Source organism: Camelus ferus, chromosome 25 (assembly GCF_009834535.1).
Source record: "Camelus ferus isolate YT-003-E chromosome 25, BCGSAC_Cfer_1.0, whole genome shotgun sequence".
Taxonomy (NCBI): domain Eukaryota; kingdom Metazoa; phylum Chordata; class Mammalia; order Artiodactyla; family Camelidae; genus Camelus; species Camelus ferus.
Window position 1 is genome coordinate 7,222,255 of NC_045720.1, and position 21,052 is coordinate 7,243,306.

At 51.1% G+C, this 21,052-nt stretch overlaps 2 protein-coding genes across 4 annotated transcripts in view; one reads left to right on the forward strand and one right to left on the reverse strand.

Moving 5' to 3' along the window:
- TG (thyroglobulin) overlaps positions 1–21,052 on the reverse strand; it is a 203,521-nt gene that overhangs the window by 59,167 nt on the left and 123,302 nt on the right. The gene's annotated exons all lie outside the window — the stretch shown is intronic.
- The window catches only part of SLA (Src like adaptor), a 31,243-nt gene that overhangs the window by 7,540 nt on the left and 2,651 nt on the right, over positions 1–21,052 (forward strand). Inside the window, exons 2-7 of one of the 2 annotated variants that reach the window (XM_014563010.2) lie at positions 2,326–2,471; positions 10,568–10,667; positions 11,427–11,513; positions 14,280–14,383; positions 16,848–16,979; positions 20,718–20,853. In XM_014563010.2, coding sequence (XP_014418496.1) covers positions 2,411–2,471; positions 10,568–10,667; positions 11,427–11,513; positions 14,280–14,383; positions 16,848–16,979; positions 20,718–20,853 — 620 coding nt within the window. In that variant the 5' untranslated portion in view covers positions 2,326–2,410. Of the gene's footprint in view, positions 1–1,983; positions 2,472–10,567; positions 10,668–11,426; positions 11,514–14,279; positions 14,384–16,847; positions 16,980–20,717; positions 20,854–21,052 lie in introns of those variants that run through there. The other variant, XM_032467672.1, reaches the window with a different exon arrangement.

A 21,052-nucleotide genomic window follows, 5' to 3' on the forward strand; every position in this document is an offset into this window, starting at 1 on the left:
GGGAAGGGGCCTGGGAGGTCAGGAAGGGTGGGAGTTCACAGGCCACGTGGGCGCTCTGCGGGGGTGAGGGGCACCGGCCCTGGTGTCTAGTTGATCCCTGAAGCCCGGGGCCAGGCTGCCAGGATCAGAGAAGCACTGTTTGGTGCTGTGGGGACCCCCGGGAGAGTGAGGGGGCAAGCCCAGCACACACGTTTCAGAGGTACTGTGCATGGAAGGCCTGCCAGGGCCTCTCCTCTGCCTCTCCTGAGAGCTTTCTCTAGAAGCCTGAAGGCCTTAGTGATGACAGATGAGGGGGCTGCAGGACTGGGGGTGATTGTGGCTCTAGGAGGGCGCTGGGAGCCGGACAGAGGGGCTCTCAGGACGTCTGTGCATCCCGTGCAGGGCGCCAGCTCCTGAGATGAGTCAGTCTGCTCGCTCTGCTCCTTCCCTGGACATACCCAAGGTGGGACCCCAGGGGCGGCAGCGTTCCCCGTGAGCTGGGTAGGACCACGTGGCCGGCCTTCCTCTGGACATCGGCTCAGGGCCCAGCACAGGAGATGCTGAGCTGCAAGGAATGAGGTTTCCTTCCACTAGCATGGTTTCTCCAGCACTTTTTTGGAGCACATGTCTGTGAGTGCCTACACCAGGCAAGGGGCAGGCCAGGGAAAAAGCACCCCTTGGCTGCACCCGGGGAGGGAGGAGGCGAGATACAGAAAGAAGGGCCCAGATCTTGCATCAGGACGAGCCTGACCCTTAAACTATCCTCGCAGTTTCCAGACACAAAGAGCAACAGGATAAGAAGACAAAACGCCTAACTTCAAGCGCGTGGCCCATTCCAGCCACACGTCCTGTGGAGCCTGATGAGCTTACAGTCTTTACAGGCCTTGTAATTACCTTGGGAACAGCACAGTTATATTACAGTCTATTAGTCTGAGTTGTAAGCGATAAACTATTCATGTAAATATTAAAAAAAGTAAACTTTCAAAAACGTGCATTCTGGTTTTCCTTTTTTCCTAATATGCCAGGTTTCCCACCTTCCCCACCCTCCTCCCCCACCAAATTAGGAAGTGAAGCAGACCTTCCTCAACCTCTAAAAGGCCTTGCTCTGAGAACACAGATCTTTCCAGAATCTGAACATGTAATGCATAGAGGAAGGATTTAAGGCCAGGGTGGAGGTTGGACTGGCTGACTTTTGGACCCTGTTAAACCCGTAAGTCCTTGATCCCAAGTTGGAGATGAAGAACGGGGTGGAATGTAAGTTTCTAGGTGGGCTGGATCCTTGCTGGGGGATTCCAACTCATCAAATTCTCTTTGTCCCAGGAGACAGGAATAGCTCTGTCTACGGGTGTGGCTTTCTTTTCTGTGCTTCTAGCAGCCTGGAAGGACACGTCTATTCTGTAATCATTTAAGTCCCTTTGTAAAATACTTGTTTGAAGGACCAGAATTCAAGCGTTTCTCACTACGGACTACCAGAAAATACACTGCAAATGGCAATAAGGAACATGGATTTTACACCAGGCTGTGTTCTAAGTGTTTCCCATGCCTTACCTGTTAACATGGCAACAACAGCCCAATGTTATTTTATTATTATTCCCTGAAACAGGCAGAAAAAGGTCAGGAACTTGTCCGAGATCACCTAGCTTACATGGGCAGAGGCAGAATTTGAACATTACGGAACAAACCAGAAACTTAGCATCAGCCATTCAAATCCCAGCTCCCCGGTTACCTGCCGTGTGACCTTGGACCAACTCTTTACCTTCTCTGAGACTCAGTTTCCTTTCTGCAAAACGGGGTTAGGGATGCAGGGATTCTGTGATAAACAAAAGTACCAGCGGGTGCCAAGTGCTGGAGCAGCACAGGAAGCAGGCAGCAAACAAACATATTGTTAGGGGGTTTTCATTTGTCACTGTTGGTTAGAGTGTTGAGAGACTCCGACAGAAGAGAGAACGTTGAAACAGAAAGCACCCTCTCACCTCCTTTTAGTCGTGGGACCACATGACTCCTGAGCGTTAAAAGTTCTGAACGCCCGGGGGTGGAGGGCCAGGGCTCAGGAGGGAGGCCCTGTGGGGTGTCTGCAGGGCGCTCAGCCTCTCCCACAAACCCTGCTGGCTGCTCTGTGTCAGCTGGTGCCGGCGAATGGAAACTTTCTCCACCAGCAGCACTTGCTAGCAACTTCCCTCTCTGTGGTTTTTCTCTGTCATTCCCTTGATAAAAGAAGTTGAGCTGCGCAAATGTAACCAACATTCGCGAATCTCATCTCCACATAAAAACACCCGCCTTTCAAGAAGCGAGCTGCCTGAAAAAATGATGCACGATGTACTCTAAACTGGGTCATTCTCCACCCAGAGGGCTTGGCGTGTGGCTGCCTCTCCGAGTGGATCCCCTGCGCCGTAGGCTTCGAGCGGCTTGGACGGCCCGGGGAGAGAGAGAAATGGGGAACAGCATGCGATCCACCCCGGCGCCCCCCGAGAGGCCTGTGCCCAGCCCAGATGGTAAGTCTGGCAGCTCTGGGGAAGACGGGGCGATGGAGGGGCTGATGGTTGTTGAAACAGGGCAATGGGTCCATAGGGCTCCTTTTACTTGTTTCTCTGGCTTTGCTTGTGTTAATGCTTTAAACGTTAAAAAATTAAACGCTAAGAAAATTTGACAAAGGTGCCCTGGAAGGATGCTGAATCTGGCATTTGGGGGATGGACCTTCCAGACCAGCTGGTTCAATTCCTTTATTTTATAGGTGGGGAAACTGAGGCCCACACAGCAAATATAATTGGTGTCCTCAGCTATCGGCAGTCAGATTTCCAAGCTCGGCCAGTCTGATTCTGAAACCTAGGCTCTGGCTTGCCATGCCCTGCCAGCCATGATGTGATATTATTATGGGCAGATAATACTGTCATGGGAATATCAGATTATCATGGATATATAATATGATCAGAGCTCTGCAAGGGCTTTTTCAGTGTAACTTTGTGAAACTAGCCACTAGCCCTAGGAAATCTCCTGATAATACAAGAATCTTTGTGTCCATCCGTGGGCTCCCAGGGGCCAGGCGTCTTTGGGGGAGGACACAATGCAGTGGGTTAATTGAAAAAGACCAAAACCAGCTTTTCCCAGAGATGCCTGGTTGAGCCAGACTCTCTGAGCTCAGAGTCATTTGGGGATGGCTTGAGAGCTGGGCAGGGGGTGTGGTGCAGGGACAGACACTTCAGCAAGCAGAAGGCAAAGGCTGAGAGTAAACCCATCGGGCTCTGGGTTCAGTGGTGCTGGTTGCTCTGAACACCTCACCTTTGTTTCCTATCAGCGCACCTGTGTGTCCTCTAGGGCGTCGGGAAGGGGCTGGTCAGGAGGTCAGTGTCTCCAGGGTGAGTCATGGGGGACTGGGGACACTTTGGCTTCCCACCTTACATCACGGCACTCAGGGCCTGGTCCCCCTCTCCTAACAGGGGTGACCCCACCTGATTCCCCCATGTCCCCTGTGGCACCGAACTGGGCCAAGTTCACATGCACAGACGTCCAGCACATGTCTGCTGAGCGCAGCTCAACACGAGTGTGGACGGAGCCCGGTGCCCTGCCTCTCCCGCTCATTCCATGACCTCTGTGCCCCTTAAAAAGGAGGCGCCTTCTCACTTCCAAGATGGAGACACCCAGCTCATGCAGTCTCGTGACTCCTCAGATGCCCCCGAGTGACCTTGCTGGGAGCCTATGCCCTCCTCTGGCTCAAGTCAGGTGCTGGCAATTCCAGGCGCTCCCCTTTCTAGCTCAGCAATACCACCCCCCGAATCTAAGGGGGAAGCAAGACTGCTCCCCAGGACAAAGGAGATGGAACCACGTGATACGCGGGCCGAGCATGTGCGCCCCAGGCCACTGAGCCGCGGAGGCCTTTACCTTCCCTGCAAAGCTCAGGACCGTGGGTGGCTGTGCAGATCGGCCCTGCCTGCCCCGCGGGAGAGGGCCCGGGCCCCTCCTCGGGGCATCATCCCGTCCTCGGGTGGTGGCCACTTCTAGAGAACGGACCCTGCCGTGCCCAGGCTGGCTCAGGAGCGCCGCCCACCACCTGTCCTGGGTTGTCGCCTCTCACACTGTTGGGGGAGGCAGGGTGGAAGGGCGGCATGCTTGAGCAAACCCCATAAAAATACGGGCCTCTGAGGACTTGCCCATTTGCCTTTATTTTTTAAATGCAAATCATTATGAAAGAAGTTTTTCTTTTTCCACTATGTGGGTGGGAAGTCGCCTCTAGAGAGGAGGTAGAGGGGTCTCCCCAACCCCCCGCCCCCTGGCTCAGAGAATTCCCCAGGTCTACCCAGTGTGTGAATCCAGGCAACCACATCAAGCACTGGCGGGTGGCTTTTCCATCCCCCACCCCGAAAAGTTTCCTTTGCGATGGCTCCTGCCTCGATTTCCTCTTTTCTCTGACACCTGCTTGAATACGGGGCAAGACGGTGGTGCCGCTGATGTTCCATTCATGCCTCTCGATCCAAATGATGCAAAGAACTGGGGTTTCATGGAACAAGCACCTCTCAGCTAACACTCCTGCTTCCCCGCTTGCTTGGTCTCAAATACCTAGGCGGTCACGCGGGAGCGGCTTGCTTTAGGCCAACGTATAGTTAGCGCTTCCTCTGACATTAGCCAAGGTGGTGGAGAGTTCAAAGCCCCACTGACCAGCCGGAGGCCAGCCTGTGGGCTTCTAGACAAACAAGTGTTCTGAGCTTTCAGGAGTTCATTCTTCCCCCAACCAGGTCTCTGAATGCCTTGGAATATGGATTTGCCTATTTGTGTTCCCCTAAACTAAGCTTTCCAGAACCTTCCTGATGAGTCTAGTTCCCAGTGACTAATATCACAAAACCTGTAGAAGTAGCAGGGTTTGATGGAAATAGGGCAGGTCTCAGAGGCAAATTACCTTGTTGAGCTTCTGGTATTGTCCCCTGGGAGCTGTGTGACCTCAGGTAAGTCACCCAGTCTCCCACGAGAGAGGCTCTCAAATTGAGATCAGAGAATCCCTCCCTAACAGCAATAAGGGCACAAAGAAGCCACCTGAAATATGTGGGTGGAATCACTTTTTTTAAAAACTCCATTTGAGTTTATCTGATTGCATTAGGCTGTGTCTAAATGGCCATCCCCTCAAAAAAGTTTTAAAGTGATAGAATCGTGACTTGTTTCCAGAACATCCCAAACAGCTCGTTTTCTCTATAATTCTACACACAGTTCAGACTCCTGCTCTGGGCCAGACACAGGCGGTACAAAGATGAATAAGACCCAGGGAGCTCCGAGTAGCGGGGAACAGCGTATTTCCACCTTAAAATGAAAATTCAGTCACATTGCTGTGTTCTTTTCCCCCTCCCCGTTTCTTGCCTACTTATCACCCCGACCTAAAGTGAGATCTCACAGACAGAGGTGGTAATGCAAAGCCAGACCCCTTTCTGTGCAAGGGCGGAAAGAATGCTAAACTGTGTATTTACATAGCACCAAGGGGGCTGCCCAGAGGGAAGGAGGGGTGGGTGGGGCTCTGGGAGGAAGAGGGGGCAGGTGAGTCTCAGAGTCAGGGGGCGGGGCAGTTTGCAGTGAGGGGTCCTCAGACCACCTGCCTCCGATCCTCTGGGAAGTCATCAAACATGCAGATCCCTAGGCCCCACCCCAGACCTGCTAGTCGGAAGGAATCCGTCTCATTTCTTACACACCCCCTGGTGCATCTTAAGCTCCCAAAAGCTCGCAGACCACAGACCTAGCTTCAGTCCTGCCGCTACACCCTCACACGTTAAGAGGTAAGTCAGCTTGTCTCCCTGGTGTCTCCCTGTCCTTGTTTGCACAGTGGGGGTCATTAGAGTTACTCGGTGCTGACAGTTGCCAGCCACAATTCCACGTGCTTCTGACGCATCAACGCTGATTCTCACTGAGCCAGGAGGTGATCTCACTGAGCCAGGAGGTGATCACGATTATCACCCCCACTTGTCAGTTGAGGAAACTGAGATGCAAGAAGTTTCAATTACATGCCTGAGGCCAAAGAGCTGGGATTTGCAGCCCGTGGCCTGAATCTAGAGTCTCCTTCCTCACCCCCACATTACATGCCTGGAGAAGACAGACTTTCAAGAAGCACATGCAATCTGAGAGGGGATGGACATTCTCTGGAGTGACGGAGAGCATGGTCATCAGATTAAATGACACACTCAAGTGCCCTGGTGACAGATACACAGACAGGAATCCACGCCAGATCTTTGACCAGACCCACGTTTCCCATCCGGGTCTCACTCACCCCACTGCTGGTATATAGGGTGGTTTTAGGTGGAACATGATTATTCAACTTTCATACTGAAATGCATGACATTTGTACATTTAATGGCTACCATACAAATCATAACAAGTCCATCAAATCCCTGATTTCACATTGCTTAGGATGGGGCTAAGGATTTTTTTTTTAAGTGAATTAACCTAAAGAAACATGTGGTTAAGTAAGTAGTAGTGTAGGTGGTACTCGGCTGTGACCAGAAGAGCAGATTCTGTAGAGCAGAGTCTGCGTCCTCTGCTGATGCATTACCTGGTTTCAGAGCCAGGCCCTCAACCTACTAGTCGTGTGCTCTTGGGCAAGTCTCTCCACCTCGCTGTGCATCTGAGAGCCTCGGGGCCTGCTCCGCCTCACTCTGCCCCATCTGACAGATGAAGAAGCCAAGACTTTGAACAGGAAACAGCTTTCTGGGCCACTGTCTCCCTTTCCAGCCCATAATACAGGACCCACAGGCACAAGCCATGGTCCGTGATGACCAACAGAACTTCTATCAGGCCAGTCTGCTCAGCCCTGTCTGATTGGTCAGGGGTGTGTGTGTGTGTGTGTGTGTGTGTGTGTGTGTGTGTGTGTGTGTGTGTACATCCTGTAAAAGATACTGAAAGTGAGGCCTGCTTTGGCCCTCTGGAGGCCTTGAGTTTGGGCATGACTCAAGGAAATGCAAAACCAGAAGCAGAACTCGCTGGGTTGGTTAATGCCTCTCCCACCAACTGCACTGAGATGTTTGTGCCAACCCTGAAGCCCCACTTAAATCAGCCTTGGTCCCAACCTATCAAGGGTGGAGTGTCGACTGGGGAGAGCCTGGTAACTAAGTCCCAAAAAGAGCTAAGTGTCTTAGTGACCTGACTGTGGGCTTGGAAACCTTCACATTCTCCCCTGGGCACATTCCTAAAACACCCCAGCCTGGGCTTTTCACCCTTGAAATAATATATGTTCCATAGGGTTGTAAGGAGCATTGGAAGTAAAAAAAAAAAAAAAAAAAAAAAAAGAGCTGGTTTTACTAGATAGATTATAAATGAGATCTACTCAGTTTTCAGCACTTTAAAAGAAATGATAACAATGCTCTAAGGAACAATAATGCAAAAAAGGGCCTGTTCTCTTGACCAAGTAAAACTTGTGGCTAGTAAGTTCTGCCTCGGTCCCCTTCCTTCTGGGGACTCATTTCCTATTTTACAGTTATGTACGTGTTGTTCGATCTGACTCATTTTTGAGCTGAACCATCGGCAAATATTCAGTCTCTTGAATTTCATCCTCTGTTCTCACCCAATGGAGTTTGTTTTTCAGAAGATAAGAATATTTTCAAATTCACACGACTAGAGGCTTTTCAAAAGTTACGACACTACTGGCTGAAACTGGTCTTGGAGGATGGAAGGGTAGCCGCCCCAGGCCAGAAACACGGTGTCAGCTGCCACAGATTAAGGCAGACTGTGCGTGTATGTCTCACGAATCCTAACCCGATCAGATGAGGTTGACTCTGATATCTCCCATTTTTGATACATGAAGAAATCAAGCTCAGATTAGTTGAAAAATAATCTCTCTCCAACTGGCAGGACGATTAAGTAGAGGCGGCGGAAATCAAGCCAGGTCTGATTGATTTCAAAGCCCATTGTCTTTTCTGAAAATTCTCCCTGGATTTCTCCTTTCTGTGCCCAGTACACATTTCTTCACTTAATTTGTTTCCTTATCTTGAGTCTGCAGGAATCCTGTCTACCTCCTCCAAGCTCCTCCTCTCCGTACCCCTCACTTATCAGACTTCATGCAAATGCTCCGCTGCCCACCAAGCTGGGTACACCATAACGTTTGAACTTGATGAGCGAACTGAAACTTCCCACCTCGCGTTTGTTTCACCATAGGGACCAAAGCTCAGGGAAGACTTAGATGAGATGCCGGCACCAGACCTTGTTTAGGCCCACTGCCCTTCTCGCAAAAGTACACCCCCAACTTCCTATCTTGCGCTGGCTTTGCTGTCTGTTTTCCTAACACTGGGGGTGAAGTCCCCTGCAAAAGACCCCACAAAGGCCCTCACCTTTAAGCAGAAGCCCCAGTGCAGGATTTTCTCAGTGATGTTTAAGTGTCATCGCTATGAAAACACGATCACGGAAATTCCACAGGAAACTCGACTTTGTTATTGTGAAACTGAACCTCTCCAGCCCTTTAAGCCTGTTTTCCCCTATTGAGACTGTTTTTTGATTATAACAGGACTTTGTTTTTGTTTCTGTTTTTCACGTTACGACAAGACGGTTGTTCTCTTTCACAGCCTCACTCTAGAATCAGAGATCAAAGCCCCAGCCCCTCTTGTAGACACGCCGTCTATTTCAAGTTTCCATTATTGTCACAGATAACAAATGCTGTGCGTCTTGCCTCCACACTGGTTTTTCTAAGGGCGCTGGTTCCGTGATGGCCGCCCACCACGCTGCCTGCCACAAGTCAGGCTTCTGACTCCCGGACCCCTTAAAAACTCAGCACAACGGCAGGTTTCAAGGCTCTAGGAGCAGCAGGACCTCTTCACATTTTTATCTGATAAACCTGCCTTGGGCATCCTGGGTGGGACAGGCACGATGCTGGGCTGGGGGGGCCACAAGACAGCGCCTCCTGGAGTTCACAGCCCTTCCCTGACAGTCACACAAAGGCGAAAACACATACTAGCCCGAGCACCGCAAGCAAAGAGCGCTTTGAATTCAGCAAAGCAGGGTGTGAGGGAGGCCGCTCCACAGGCTCAGGGAAGGCCGGAGCCCTTGCTGGTCAGCCCTCCCCCGGCCGACTCTGCTCGCCCCATGACCCGCTCCATTTTTGGTCCTTACAGTGAAGGGGGCTGGCTTTTGGTTTCCATCCCACATGCAGGAGCACTTGCTTTTGCAAGGTATATTGCCTGTGACTCAGTTTCCCCAAGTGAACAGTACGTCTGAGTGCACTCTTCCATGGGATAATTTGTTCCCCATCCGTTCTTACTCATCCTGGTACCTAAGCTCTCTTTTTGACTTAGTCTAACCCAGGACCGACGAGTTGCAGACCACAGGACATTTGAGTTGTAAAGGGCAGGGGCTAGAGGTCCCACATGAAGGTGTCTGGGCCCTAGAAAGTGGCCTATTTGGGCACCAAGCCTATCATGCCCGCGTGCTGGGATTTCTCCAGTTTTGCTGTGGTGAAGGGGGCAGGGAATGATCCCTCCCAGTATTACTGATGTATTGTCTGCAATGTGAGCTCCCGGGGAGCAGGGAGACTTCGCCTGCTTTGTTCACCATGCTTGGCCCACAGTAGGTGCTCAGTAAATAATTGGCAAATGAAAGAATAAATAGTATGTTACCCAGAATTTTGAGTCCAGAAGCCCAGCCAGAAGATGGACTGATAAACGCAACATCATAGGAAACAACTAATGTATTTGCCAATTTATAGGATATGCTATTTCCCCAAAAACATACCACTATATGACACTGCAACTAAGGCACCTGAATTACGATAAATCACTAAGGCTTTGCTTAGTGTCAAACAGCAAGCTCATGTATCGTCACTCTCTCTAGTCTAGAGTAAGCTGTACTCACGTGAACCAGAATGGACCAGAGAACACGCTTCCCTTTTCAAAACTCCACCAGAATTACTTTCAACCTACATATGATGAGAAGTCCTTAATTTTCCTTCCACCCCTGCCCCCAACTAAAGCCCCTATTAGTAGATGCCCAACACAGAGCCTTACATTCCACAAGGAAGCAGGGCTTTGTTGAGCTTGAGAGTTAATATCTCCTGGTCCTGGCGGGTCTTCAGAACTCACAGAGCCAAATCCCGACATCCCCCCACAACATGTAGCAGATGTGGAGCCCACAAGCCCCAAGGAGGCAATGGTAGGAAGAGGGGATGTTCTTAAAGCACCGCATCATTCACGGGGTGCTGCTACATGCTTTCATCTCATCTCATCAAAATCCTGTAAAGGGGCATGACTAGCCCCATTTTAAAGATAGGGAAATCAAGGCTGGTAGGCATTCTGGGACTTGCCCAAGATCACACAGATCAGTAGATATGGGGTAGATGCTGTAGCCAGGTCTTGTGACCTCAGCTCAAGGACCTCTGTATCCCCATTTCTCAGATGAGAACATCAGGCCCAGGCCAGCCCTGAGACTGAGAGCAGGTCATCGGGTCACCTGGCCCTCTGGGTCCCTTTGAGAACCCTGTGTCACTGTCCCTGAAGAGAGGAGGGCCAGCTGTTTGCTGTTTCAAAACAGGTGTCTCCAGCTGAGAAGTCCCCAGGAGGGACTCAGCTCTGCCCCCACCTCCCTGGGCTGCTCTCCATCTCCTCGTGAATAAAAGCACCCCTTTGCCTTGTTTCTCCAGGACTGGACAGCGACTTCCTGGCTGTGCTGAGTGACTACCCATCGCCTGACATCAGCCCGCCGATATTCCGCTGCGGGGAGAAACTGCGCGTGATTTCTGAGTGAGTTAGCTTCCAGAATGTATACAGTGCCCCCGAAAGGAAGAACTCAGTTTTGGTGGGAATTATGGGATTTTGGCCATTGTTGTCCAATTCCACATGGGCCCTGGTCTTATTGTGAGGTGAGAAATGTGGCCCATACAGCAGGCCTTAATGCTTAATCCTCCTTAATGCTGCCAGTGCTCTAAAGCCTTCAGTGGCTTCCCATTGCCCGATGGATAAAATATACATTCCTTTCTGATCCAACTTCTGCTTCTTACGTTGGCCTCATCTCCTCCCACAGAGGCAGGGTTGATATGATATATTAGTGCAGAATTAATCAGGTAGGAGGGCCCAAAATACCTCTGATGATGAACAGTAAGGTGTTGCCTTCGATTCTGATTTCTCTCCATGATTCGAAATAAGCTGTAGAAGAAACAGGGGCTCTGAGCCTTTTTCACTGATACAGACGTATGAAACTATCCTGGTTATCCTGTGGAGTGTTATTCAGCTTCCTCCAGCTGTGGAACATCGGCTGGAAGCATCACCTGCTGATCCCTGAAAGGGAGCTATCGCCAGCATTTGGGAGGATTTCTCAGTTAGTTCGGAAAGGGGGGATATAGTTTAAAACTGAATTTTCATAGGGAGAAAGTTCAGTCAGCATAGCCAATGATAGACCTTAAAAAAGGGCTATCCCAGTGTACCTGGGTTAGATCTGATTACTTAGTCTGTATATTCATTTACCTCCCTCATCACTTTTTCTACCTGTTCTTGTCCTTACAGTGAAGGGGGCTGGTGGAAAGCCATTTCCCTTAGCACTGGTCGAGAGAGTTACATTCCTGGAATATGTGTGGCCAGAGTTTACCACGGGTGAGTGCACTTCTAAAATAGCATCAGTAAAGCACGGTGTTTATGCTGGTGACTGGTACGTGTGCGCCGAGACAGTCCAGCGAGGGACAGTGCAAAGGAAGGCATCGGTTCAAGAAGGTAACTGCTACTCCTTGCTTAGCCCACAAGGAAGGGTGCAGCCTTGGGCTAGCCTGTCCCCTCTGTGGAACTCGACTTTCCCATCAGGAAGACAAATGGTGGATCTCTCAGCTCAAATGCAGTGTTCCTGCAGCAGTAAGGACTCAGGAACGGTGATCAGATGAGGGAGCAGCCAAAAGTCAGTCCGTCTGGGTGCAGGTCCTGCCTCTGTCACTTACTGGCTGCAAGCAGGCAAACCGTTCAAAATTCTAAGCATCAGTGTCCTTGCCTCACCCGTCAGATGGAGATCGCCGTATAGAATGACAGGAACAGTAATGTACAGCAATGTGACTGAAGCCTAGGGTGGTTAGGCGAATGAGATAGGACACAGAGAGTTCTGGAACCGTGGCTGGCACTCAGTACGCATGAGCTGTATTCTTACTGAATCACATCCAGAACACAGGGAACTGCCAAAAATGCTTACGTTCCCACCTTGACACATAGAAAAGTCAAGCGGAAAAGAAGGACCTTTAACTACCGGATGTGGTGGATGAGAAAGCAAGGATGTTGCTGTCCCTGGCAGGTGTGCAGAGGAGGCCACGCGGCATGGCAGGTGGCCCTGGAGGCCAGCGCACCTCCTGCTCCCACCGGAGGGCCTTGGAAGATTCCTTAACCTCCTGGGGCCACAGTCTCCTCACCTGTCCAGCTACCGAGGCCAGAGCATAGCCCAGAGGAAGAGAGAAGGGAGCACCCTTGGCATTTGAAGGGATCCAGAAGTAACCTCCTTACATCCCTGCACACCACGTGCCTCACCTGGTGAAGCAGAGAAAACTGCCTCAACTTCCCAAAAAATGTAATTTGCTGCACTTCATTGCAGTCTTACTGGCTTCGATCATGAATCCCAAAGTCGTGGCTGTGCTTGGGAGGACGAAGGTGAGAAGTGGGACAGTCGCTGCTCCGAGAGTCACATCCTGAAAGAGATGTGAGTCACGTAGCTCCACGCCTCGGTACCTTCCAGTGGAAGATGTGGGGCTGAATACTGGCAGGAGCGGGGGATGAGGAACCCAGACAAACAAGGTGTAATCATGACCCCGTGGGGTTTCCAATCTAATAGATGCAATAAATGCCCTTAAAATATAGACTAGGAAGGGAGGCGGTGCGGTCTAGTGGTTATGGAACTGGATGTCCCAGGAACAATGCATTCAAATTCTTGCTCTAACAATTGTGACATGGGTGACTTGGATAAATTACTGAATCCGTATCCTCATCAGTGAAAGAGAGAGAATACCACTGGTCTTAGGGGGTTGATATGAAGATTAGATTTCAAGAGCTTAATATAATATGGTATGTGGCCCATAACTGGTATTCATACGTGTTTATTGTTATTGTTATGTTTTACTGTTTTCATTTTTATACATGGAATTTTATGTAAGGACTTGAAAGGATGAAGATTTGTCACATATGCTAAAATAATTAATAAGCCACACATTGTGGAGAACTAAGGGAATACCTGAAATATTTGGCTGAATAGGGCATAGTCATGATCTTAGCAACCACAGCACTGCTGGAGACCAGTACCTAAACGAACAGTATCCGATGTTATGTCTACGGGGCTCCTCGCACGTGGTGTTTCGGGAGCCCTCGGCCAGCCGGGTCAATGGCCCGCTTTCATGCCATGAAGGATGTTAAAGGGAGAGAAACAATGGAGTATTAATATTGGCCACGGCACGTGCTAAATCAGATGTGTAATTAAAAGCCCGGGTCCGTTCACTGAAACACAGAGACAGTTAGAAAAGGATGTACAATGACTTCCGAGTACACACCAGCCAAGTGCTAACAAAGCACTTCCTTCCACGCTGAGATCTGGCCCAGGCTGCTCTGCAAAACGAGCGAGTGTCTTTCCCCTCGTGACACTGATGCCTCTGAGTCTGGAGCTGCTTTCTGAAGAGCATTGTAAGTGCCCGCTCTCCTCTAGGAGGTCAGGTTTCCATTGGAGAGCTGGCTACGTATTACCACTGCATTTTTTTTTTTAACAGTTAACCAAAAAAAAAAAAAAAAAAAAAAGGCAAGAAATGCATAGTGCAATGGCAACTGAGTTTAAAATATACTGAAAAAGAGAAGACAAGAAGGAAATGGAAAGAATGCAGAGCGAGGCTTCTCGAGGTGATGAAGTTAGACAGCACCATTGCTTTCTCTCTTTCTTGTGTCCCTTGACTCATTCACAGATGTGCACCAAGCTTGGTAACCTGGATACAAAGACAAAACCCCAAATGACAGACGGTCCCTGCCTCCAGGGGGCAGTGACGGAGGAGCTGGGTAATCAGCGCCTAAGGGACACAGACGTGAAATGAACTATAAGACAGGCCCTTCATCACGTTTTGGGGTCCTATGTGTTGTATAGTGTAGGATGGGCTCAGTGCAGCTGGCATCTGAGAAACAGGATACGATAGATGTCTCATGCGCTCCTGTGTCCTCATTTTCCAGTGTAATGCCTGGCATGCAGTGGGGAATTTTATTTGAAAGATGATAGTAATGAATGAATGGTGATTATCTTGCTCTTTTTAATCCTGTTTTACACTGACTGGACCTCGACCATCATTTCTGCGGCCCTCCTGTCTTTTGAGGGGAGGGTATGTTCAGTACACTCATGGCTCCTTTCCTTCTTCCCAGCTGGCTGTTTGAAGGGCTGGGCAGGGACAAGGCTGAGGAGCTGCTACAGCTGCCAGACACGAAGATCGGCTCCTTCATGATCAGAGAGAGTGAGACCAAGAAAGGTGAGCCGCCTCCCTCCAACTCATCAACTCATCTTTCTGTGCGCGGGTCAGACAAGCAGGCTTTGCTCCTGGCCGACTCATTCATTACCCGGCTCGTGTTCCCTCCTCCCACGATGCACGCAAATCCATGAGATGCTGTGAGCTCCCCAAGCCCACACATCACCAGCGAGGCCAGTGCCAAAGCGTGGGGGACTAGAACCAGGCAGCAGTGACCCAGTGGGGCACTGGCGCCGGCTCTGACCCACATCATGCCCTGCAGACTCCCGCTGGAGAATTTCCCAACAACTGAGAAGAGGAGAGAAGGCTAGGCATAGGCAGCACCTGGGGCAGAGAGAACGTGGGCTGCAAACCTCGGGGCTTGGGTGTGTCATTTACTTCTCTGAGCTCAGTTTTCTCATCTATGAAATGGAGAGAAAACACCTTCCTTGTAATGGAATAGTGTTTGTTGTGCTATTAGTCCCCGCTGGTCCCTACAGTGAAATCAGACGAGCAGATGCACACCCTCGCATACTCAGTGTGTCCTTCACTGTTGCAATTTCCTTACATCCTCCACGTTAAGTAATTCAGTGGAAACGAATTTTTTGTCATGGTTTTGTCATGGTTCAGAGCGAGGGTCCCCAGTTCTAGTTTGGGCCATGAGTTACTCATTACCTCCTCTCTCTAAGCCTCAGTTTCCTTATTATAACATGGGCTTAACACTAAGAAAGAGCTGGGCTCGGTGTCTGGACCTTGGTACGCACTTAAACTCACAAAAGCTAAGTACGAATAGCTTGGGCTTTGCCAGACCGGCTAAGAATAATAACAACTTCTTAAATACAGAAAATACTTCCAAGTTTTTAGCCTGTTTCATGTACACTCACTATTAAGAAAAGAAAATGTGGTATCTGAGAGTATTTCCAGCGCACTTATTAAGCACCAGAGCTTCCTCGTGCTGGAGCCCTTCGCCAAAATGAGCATCTGCTTTCCTTTGGGGAAGCAGGAGGGACCATATATATATGATTAAAAAAAAAAAAAAACCAGAAGAAAAAACCCCAGGAACAACTTTTCTCTCAAAAGCCTAAATATGCTGGGTGAGAGCAAGATCAAAGCAAAGGCAAAACTTCCTGTGCATGTCCCGGGGGGCGTCCCGAGGCAGAAGACCCAGACTCGGGCACAGCCTCTAAGTTGGCACAACCAGAGAGGGGCGGTGGGGGGCGAACCCGATGTGAGTTGCCAGAGCTGATCTAAAAATAAAGTGGCTGATCTGCAGCCGAGCTGGGGCCGGGGTGGGAGAAACCGGCTCTGCTCCCTTGGGTATGCAAAGTTCTCATAAGTTTCCACCTGCAACCCTTGACCCGCTCACCATGCGTCCAGTCCCTGCTGACATTACTGGAAGACACACATTGAGCTGGCTCAGAGGGCAGGCCTGGGACACACCTGAGGATGCTCATCAGAACCCCCTAGGAGGTCAGCTCTAGGAGGACAAAACCCAACTCCAGGGCAGCCACTTCCAAGCTGTGTGCCCCTCTCCATGTCACTCAGTGCTCTGAGCCTCAGTTTCTCCATCTATAAAATATTTGAGGACAATACCAGCTTAGAGGCCCTGCCTGGGTCTTTCTGAGAATCAACAGAGAGGTTGCTTAGAAACAGCTCAGCTCCCAGCCCAGCACGGATAGCAAAGACTCAGTAAATGCAAGTGCCCCTCCCCTCTTACTGCTTTGTGAGCCTTTTCACCCCCAGAACCCCAGAAGACAGAGCAGGAAGGACCCTTAAACATGACCTAAGTCCAATTCTCTCTCTTTCAATTTGGGGAAATTGAGGCAAAGAGATGTGTAGGTCCCACCCAAAGTGCTACTCTGATGAACCCACCTTGGGTCATAACTCTCATGGTCCTGAAGAAGAAATAACACATTTTACATTTCTTAGGAATACTCAGAAAAAAATGTCTCAACTGCCATATTTTCTGAATTTATAAGAAAACCAAACAAAAGTCAGAGGGAGCAGGGACCTGGAAACGGGGGTATAACCTTGTGGTGGGGCAGCACTGGCGGGTCAGGGCACAGAGACCTTAGACAGCATCCTTGGGAAAGACTCAAGAATGACCACAGATCCTGGATGGACAGGGTGCAACCCAACTCTAGCCATTTCACTTGGTCTAAGGACCCACCGAAGGACGTGGAAGCCCCCCAGATAGTACCCCCACAAAGCAAAGACCTAGCCCGTGCACTTGAAAGCCCGCATTGCAATACGGCTAATGTGACTGCGCTGCTAAGAGAACACGGTCTGGGGTCTCTAAAGAGTGAGCTACATCCAAGCAGGTGGGGTTCAAGTGGCCCCTGGTCAACACGCAGGAGCGCATATCCAGGCATCATTGTTGTATCACGAGGCTGAAGGTCTCTCTGTCTCAGGGGTCGTGGGGTCCTTAGCTGCCTGCCTTGGGTGGGGGCCCGTGGAATGCCACTGACTCGCTCTCCGCTTTCTGCAGGTTTTTATTCCCTCTCGGTGAGACACCGGCAGGTGAAGCATTACCGCATCTTCCGCCTGCCAAACAACTGGTATTACATTTCCCCGAGGCTCACCTTCCAGTGCCTGGAGGACCTGGTGAATCACTATTCCGGTAAGAAGCACTCCATCAGGACTGACCGATCTCTCTCCTCTTGGCTAATCGCCCCCCAGCGAACTCAGTCTAGGCTGCACGCGGGTCACCGAGACATGCCGGGTGGTTGACCTTGCTCTCTTGCCCACTTGCCTTCTTAATCTCCTCTTTTCTTGTTAATGCCGATGGTAAATTTCAGGCTAAAACAGTCCGCCTGAGAACGCTGCCTAAGGAAATAAAACGCAGCTAACCTCAGCCTCGCCCTCTCCCCTGCACGTAAGTGAAAGGAGTTAGGATGGCCCTACACTCAAAACCACAGTCTGCACTTCCTCAAGTGGGCCGTGCGCTTGGGCCTCTGGGGCTTCACTCTGAAATGGTACTCGTTTCCCCTTTTCTACGTGTCAAGATCCTCGTCAACCTTCAAGGCCGACAGGCAGGCCTCCTCGATGAAGCCTTCGGCGTGAGAAGATGAACTGCCTGTTTTCTCTGCTCCCCTCTGAGGCAGGTGTTCTCCCTAGAACTCCGGGCTTTCTGCCCGGTGACCTCGCTACCTGTGTCCTAGTCTGTGTCCCCAACAAGCTCTTAGAGACCAGGGATTACACATCACTCATCCGTGTGTCCCTCCTGGGCCCGGGAGTGAGGTCCAAAAGTTCCCCGCCGACCAAGATAGGGGGCGCCTCCAAGACGGCGGAGGCAGAGCGTGGGCTGGCGGAGGGGACAGTACAGCGTACGGAGCCAGAAGAGGACCTCTGAGTTAGACTGTGAAAGGCCCGAACACCTGGTCAAGAGTTAGCGTTTTGCCCACGGAAATGGGAGAAAAAGTAAAAAGATGGCTACGTTTCTAAACGTTGGCTCTGGAATGGTCTTGTGTTCATGTCCCAGATCTCTCTGGCAGCCTCGGGCTGGTGGTTCACCTTCGTGCTCACTTTCTTCTCCGTGCGATGCAGACACTGACTGTTCCCACCCGGCGGACGCTGTGAGAGTCCGCTGGGTTGGTGCACGGAAAGTGCTGGCGACAGTGCCGGGCGCGTAAACACGGGATCCGACTGTGTGAGCCCCTGTCCCCCAGCCAGGAGGTCCCCCTCCTCCTCCCCTCTCCTGCCTGTGACAGGGAGGAAGACAGAGTGGCTTCCACTTTGTATGTGTCTTCCTCCTTTTGGGTTCAGGATGTCTGACCCACACCTTGGGTTCTTTATTATGTGGGACCTTGAAGGGCATTCCAAGGTGAAAGGAGGGGTCTCATGAGACTGGGTTATCACACCTGGCCTGTGAGAAGTGCAGGTCTTAAAGGAGGAATGGCCACTTGGGAGACAGGCCCAACCACGGTCTGGACGCTGTGAGACTCTAGGCAGAGACCTCCACCTCTCAGAGTCTCGGTACCCTGTTCACTGAAGGTGGATGAGAACAGCCCCCCGCCAGTGGTTGTCGTGATTATTGAACGTGATGGTTCACGTAACATGACCATCGCAGCCTGGCATAAGGTAGATGCAAAATAAACAACTAACATTACTCCTGTGACACCTGAACACCTAGCAGCTTAGCTAAAAATGAAAGAGGAAGGGAGTCCTGGAAACAGCATTTACTAATCATGAGTAAAAGTTGGTTGTGGTATTTGGCTTTTAATAAGAATCATCTGAGAGGTGTGGCGACCATAAGTTTTGCATAGACAAAAGCAAACATGAGAAGGATGCTGCCCAAGCCAAGATTTTACGCACCGGGAGGTCCACGAGGCTTTCAGGCCGAGGACCCCCAAGGATCTCAGGCCAGCGCAGAAGCAGCGCCTTCCAAAAACGTGCCCCCGGCCATTGCATCAGCGTATGGGCCACAGTCATCAGTCACCTCTGCAAAGGACTGAAAAGAGTCTGAAACCCTGAAAGGCCCCCAGGGGGGCCTTCAGGACCCAAAGTTGGAAACAACGTGGCCGATTTACCTCCCACGAGATTCTTCCTAAAGGCCAGAGACAGGGTCAGAGAAATCGTGCGCTAAGCAGTGGGAACAGGTATCTTTGTTTCAGGGGTTACTGACATTTATTATTCCGGTGCCCTTGGGCAAATTAATGAACATCCCGGAGTCTCAGTTTCTTCGTAATGGGGATTAAAATGCCTTTTATAGGACTGTCATTAGGATCCAAAAAAAATCATGTCTGTGAAATGGCTGTGAGCACGTGCCTTGACCCCAGGGTCCTCAGTTTCCCCATCCCTGAAATGGGTGTAACAGTCCCAATGGCCAGAGTTGCTGCAGGCTCCCGGAGCCGAGCGGAAGCATGCCGGGCCAGCTCAGCACCGGGCTCAGGTCACGTGCTCAGAAGTGCTGGTCCTCTCCTTCTTTGCCAAAATGGATTTGCCACCCTAACTATTCACCTTTCTAAGGAAGGACGTCCCCCCGCCTGTGCTATCCCCTCTCCTGATTTCTTCCCTCTTTCGTCTGATCTTGTCTCCCTCACCTCCTAACCTGGGAGGTCCTTTCAATTTCCAACCCACGACAGGTAATTATTTCAGGTTCACATTCAATTAAGTTCCCCGTAACCTCAGGGTCCAATCTCACATTTCTTGATGTGAGCCAGCGTGGGTGGACATTTGAGTTCACCGTGAAAGTCACTGGAGCGCCACAAGGCAAAGCATCACTGCCTGCCGCCCCCCGACAGCCTGGGCTTGCTCCTTCAGCTCAAAGTTCCTCTTGTTCTTTGGCAAGGACGCCCTGAGCACTCTATCAGTGAGGTGGGAGGTGCGCCCACCTAAAACCTGGTGATGGATGTGCTCAAGGCCAGGGTGGCCGCATCCCACTGCGGGTCAGCACAGCTCACATCCTCCACCACTTCATGTCCTCTGGAACGCAGGAAGCACGGGGCTCTCCTGCCTCCATAAGGCCACACGTGATGTCCTCCATCTGTAAGAACGTCTGAGTACAGCAAGGGTGGCGTCTGTCTCACGATGACATGGGCTAGGGGCAGTCTTCGAAGAGATGGAGGCTCCATCTTAAAACTCCTGGAAAGATGAGGGGCCCTGGAGGCTCAGCAGAGGGATTAAAAATCAAAAAGTGTTTAATTTTCATCCTCTTTGTGCTTGAGTATCTAAGACAGAGAGGGGAGAGGTTTCTTCATTTTCGTCTTCGTCCATTTTCTCACTTTCGCCTTTTATCTTCATTTTTCTCCTCTTCCTATTTCTGGGTCTTTTATCTGTTTTGTTCTGTCTTTACATCTCCACCCCTTCCCCCCTTCCTTCCTTCCTTCCTTCCTGTCTTCTTGCGTTGTTTCCGTGATCTTTGCTGCTTCCAGCTGACGCGTCAGCAGCCCCACCCTCACTATGTGAACCCTGTTCCAGGTGCTGTGGGGGAGCCGTGTGCACACGAGAGGCCCACCCTAAGCGGATGACACTGCCTTGATGGGAAACCACGGAGTCTGGGGGCTCATGCGGGGGTCCTGCCAGCTGTTCTCACCTGTTAGCTTGGTGCCCTCGTTTTGCAGTTGAGGAAACAGATTGGGGGAGGGTCAAGGTGATTCTCTACTGGGACGGAGCAGAAATTCAAACCCAAGTTGGGTTGATCCTGGATCCTCAACTCTCTTCTCCACCTGCGTCCGGCTCAGGGCAGTGTGTACTCAGGGCAGGTTCTTGTCTCTTACACGAGGCACGTGACTCTCAGCCCTGCCGTGCACCCCTCAAGTCTGGGCCTCAGCTTCCCCTTGTGAACAGCCGGGACCCCGCACCCCACCCTGGCTGGGGCATCCCATGTCACTGACCAGTTGTCTCCTTCCCTACTCAGAGGTGGCTGACGGCCTCTGCTGTGTGCTGACCACACCCTGCCTCACTCAGAGCACAACGACTGCCCCGGCCATGAGGGCCGCTGACTCCCCCGTCACCTTGCGCCAGAAGACCTTCGACTGGAGGAGGGCAGCCAGGTGTGTGTGTGTGTGTGTGTGTGTGTGTGTGTGTCCCGTCCATGAATGCATACGCTCAAAACCAGCGTGCGAGCCTAGCACCTCAAAACCGTGGCTAGTTACAGCTGGCCCCGCTAAGCCCACACTCTGAGCAGGTGCAGACCCCGAGGAACCCCGCTGGCCCCTGGGAGGCAGACCCTGTCATAGGCCTCATGCCCTG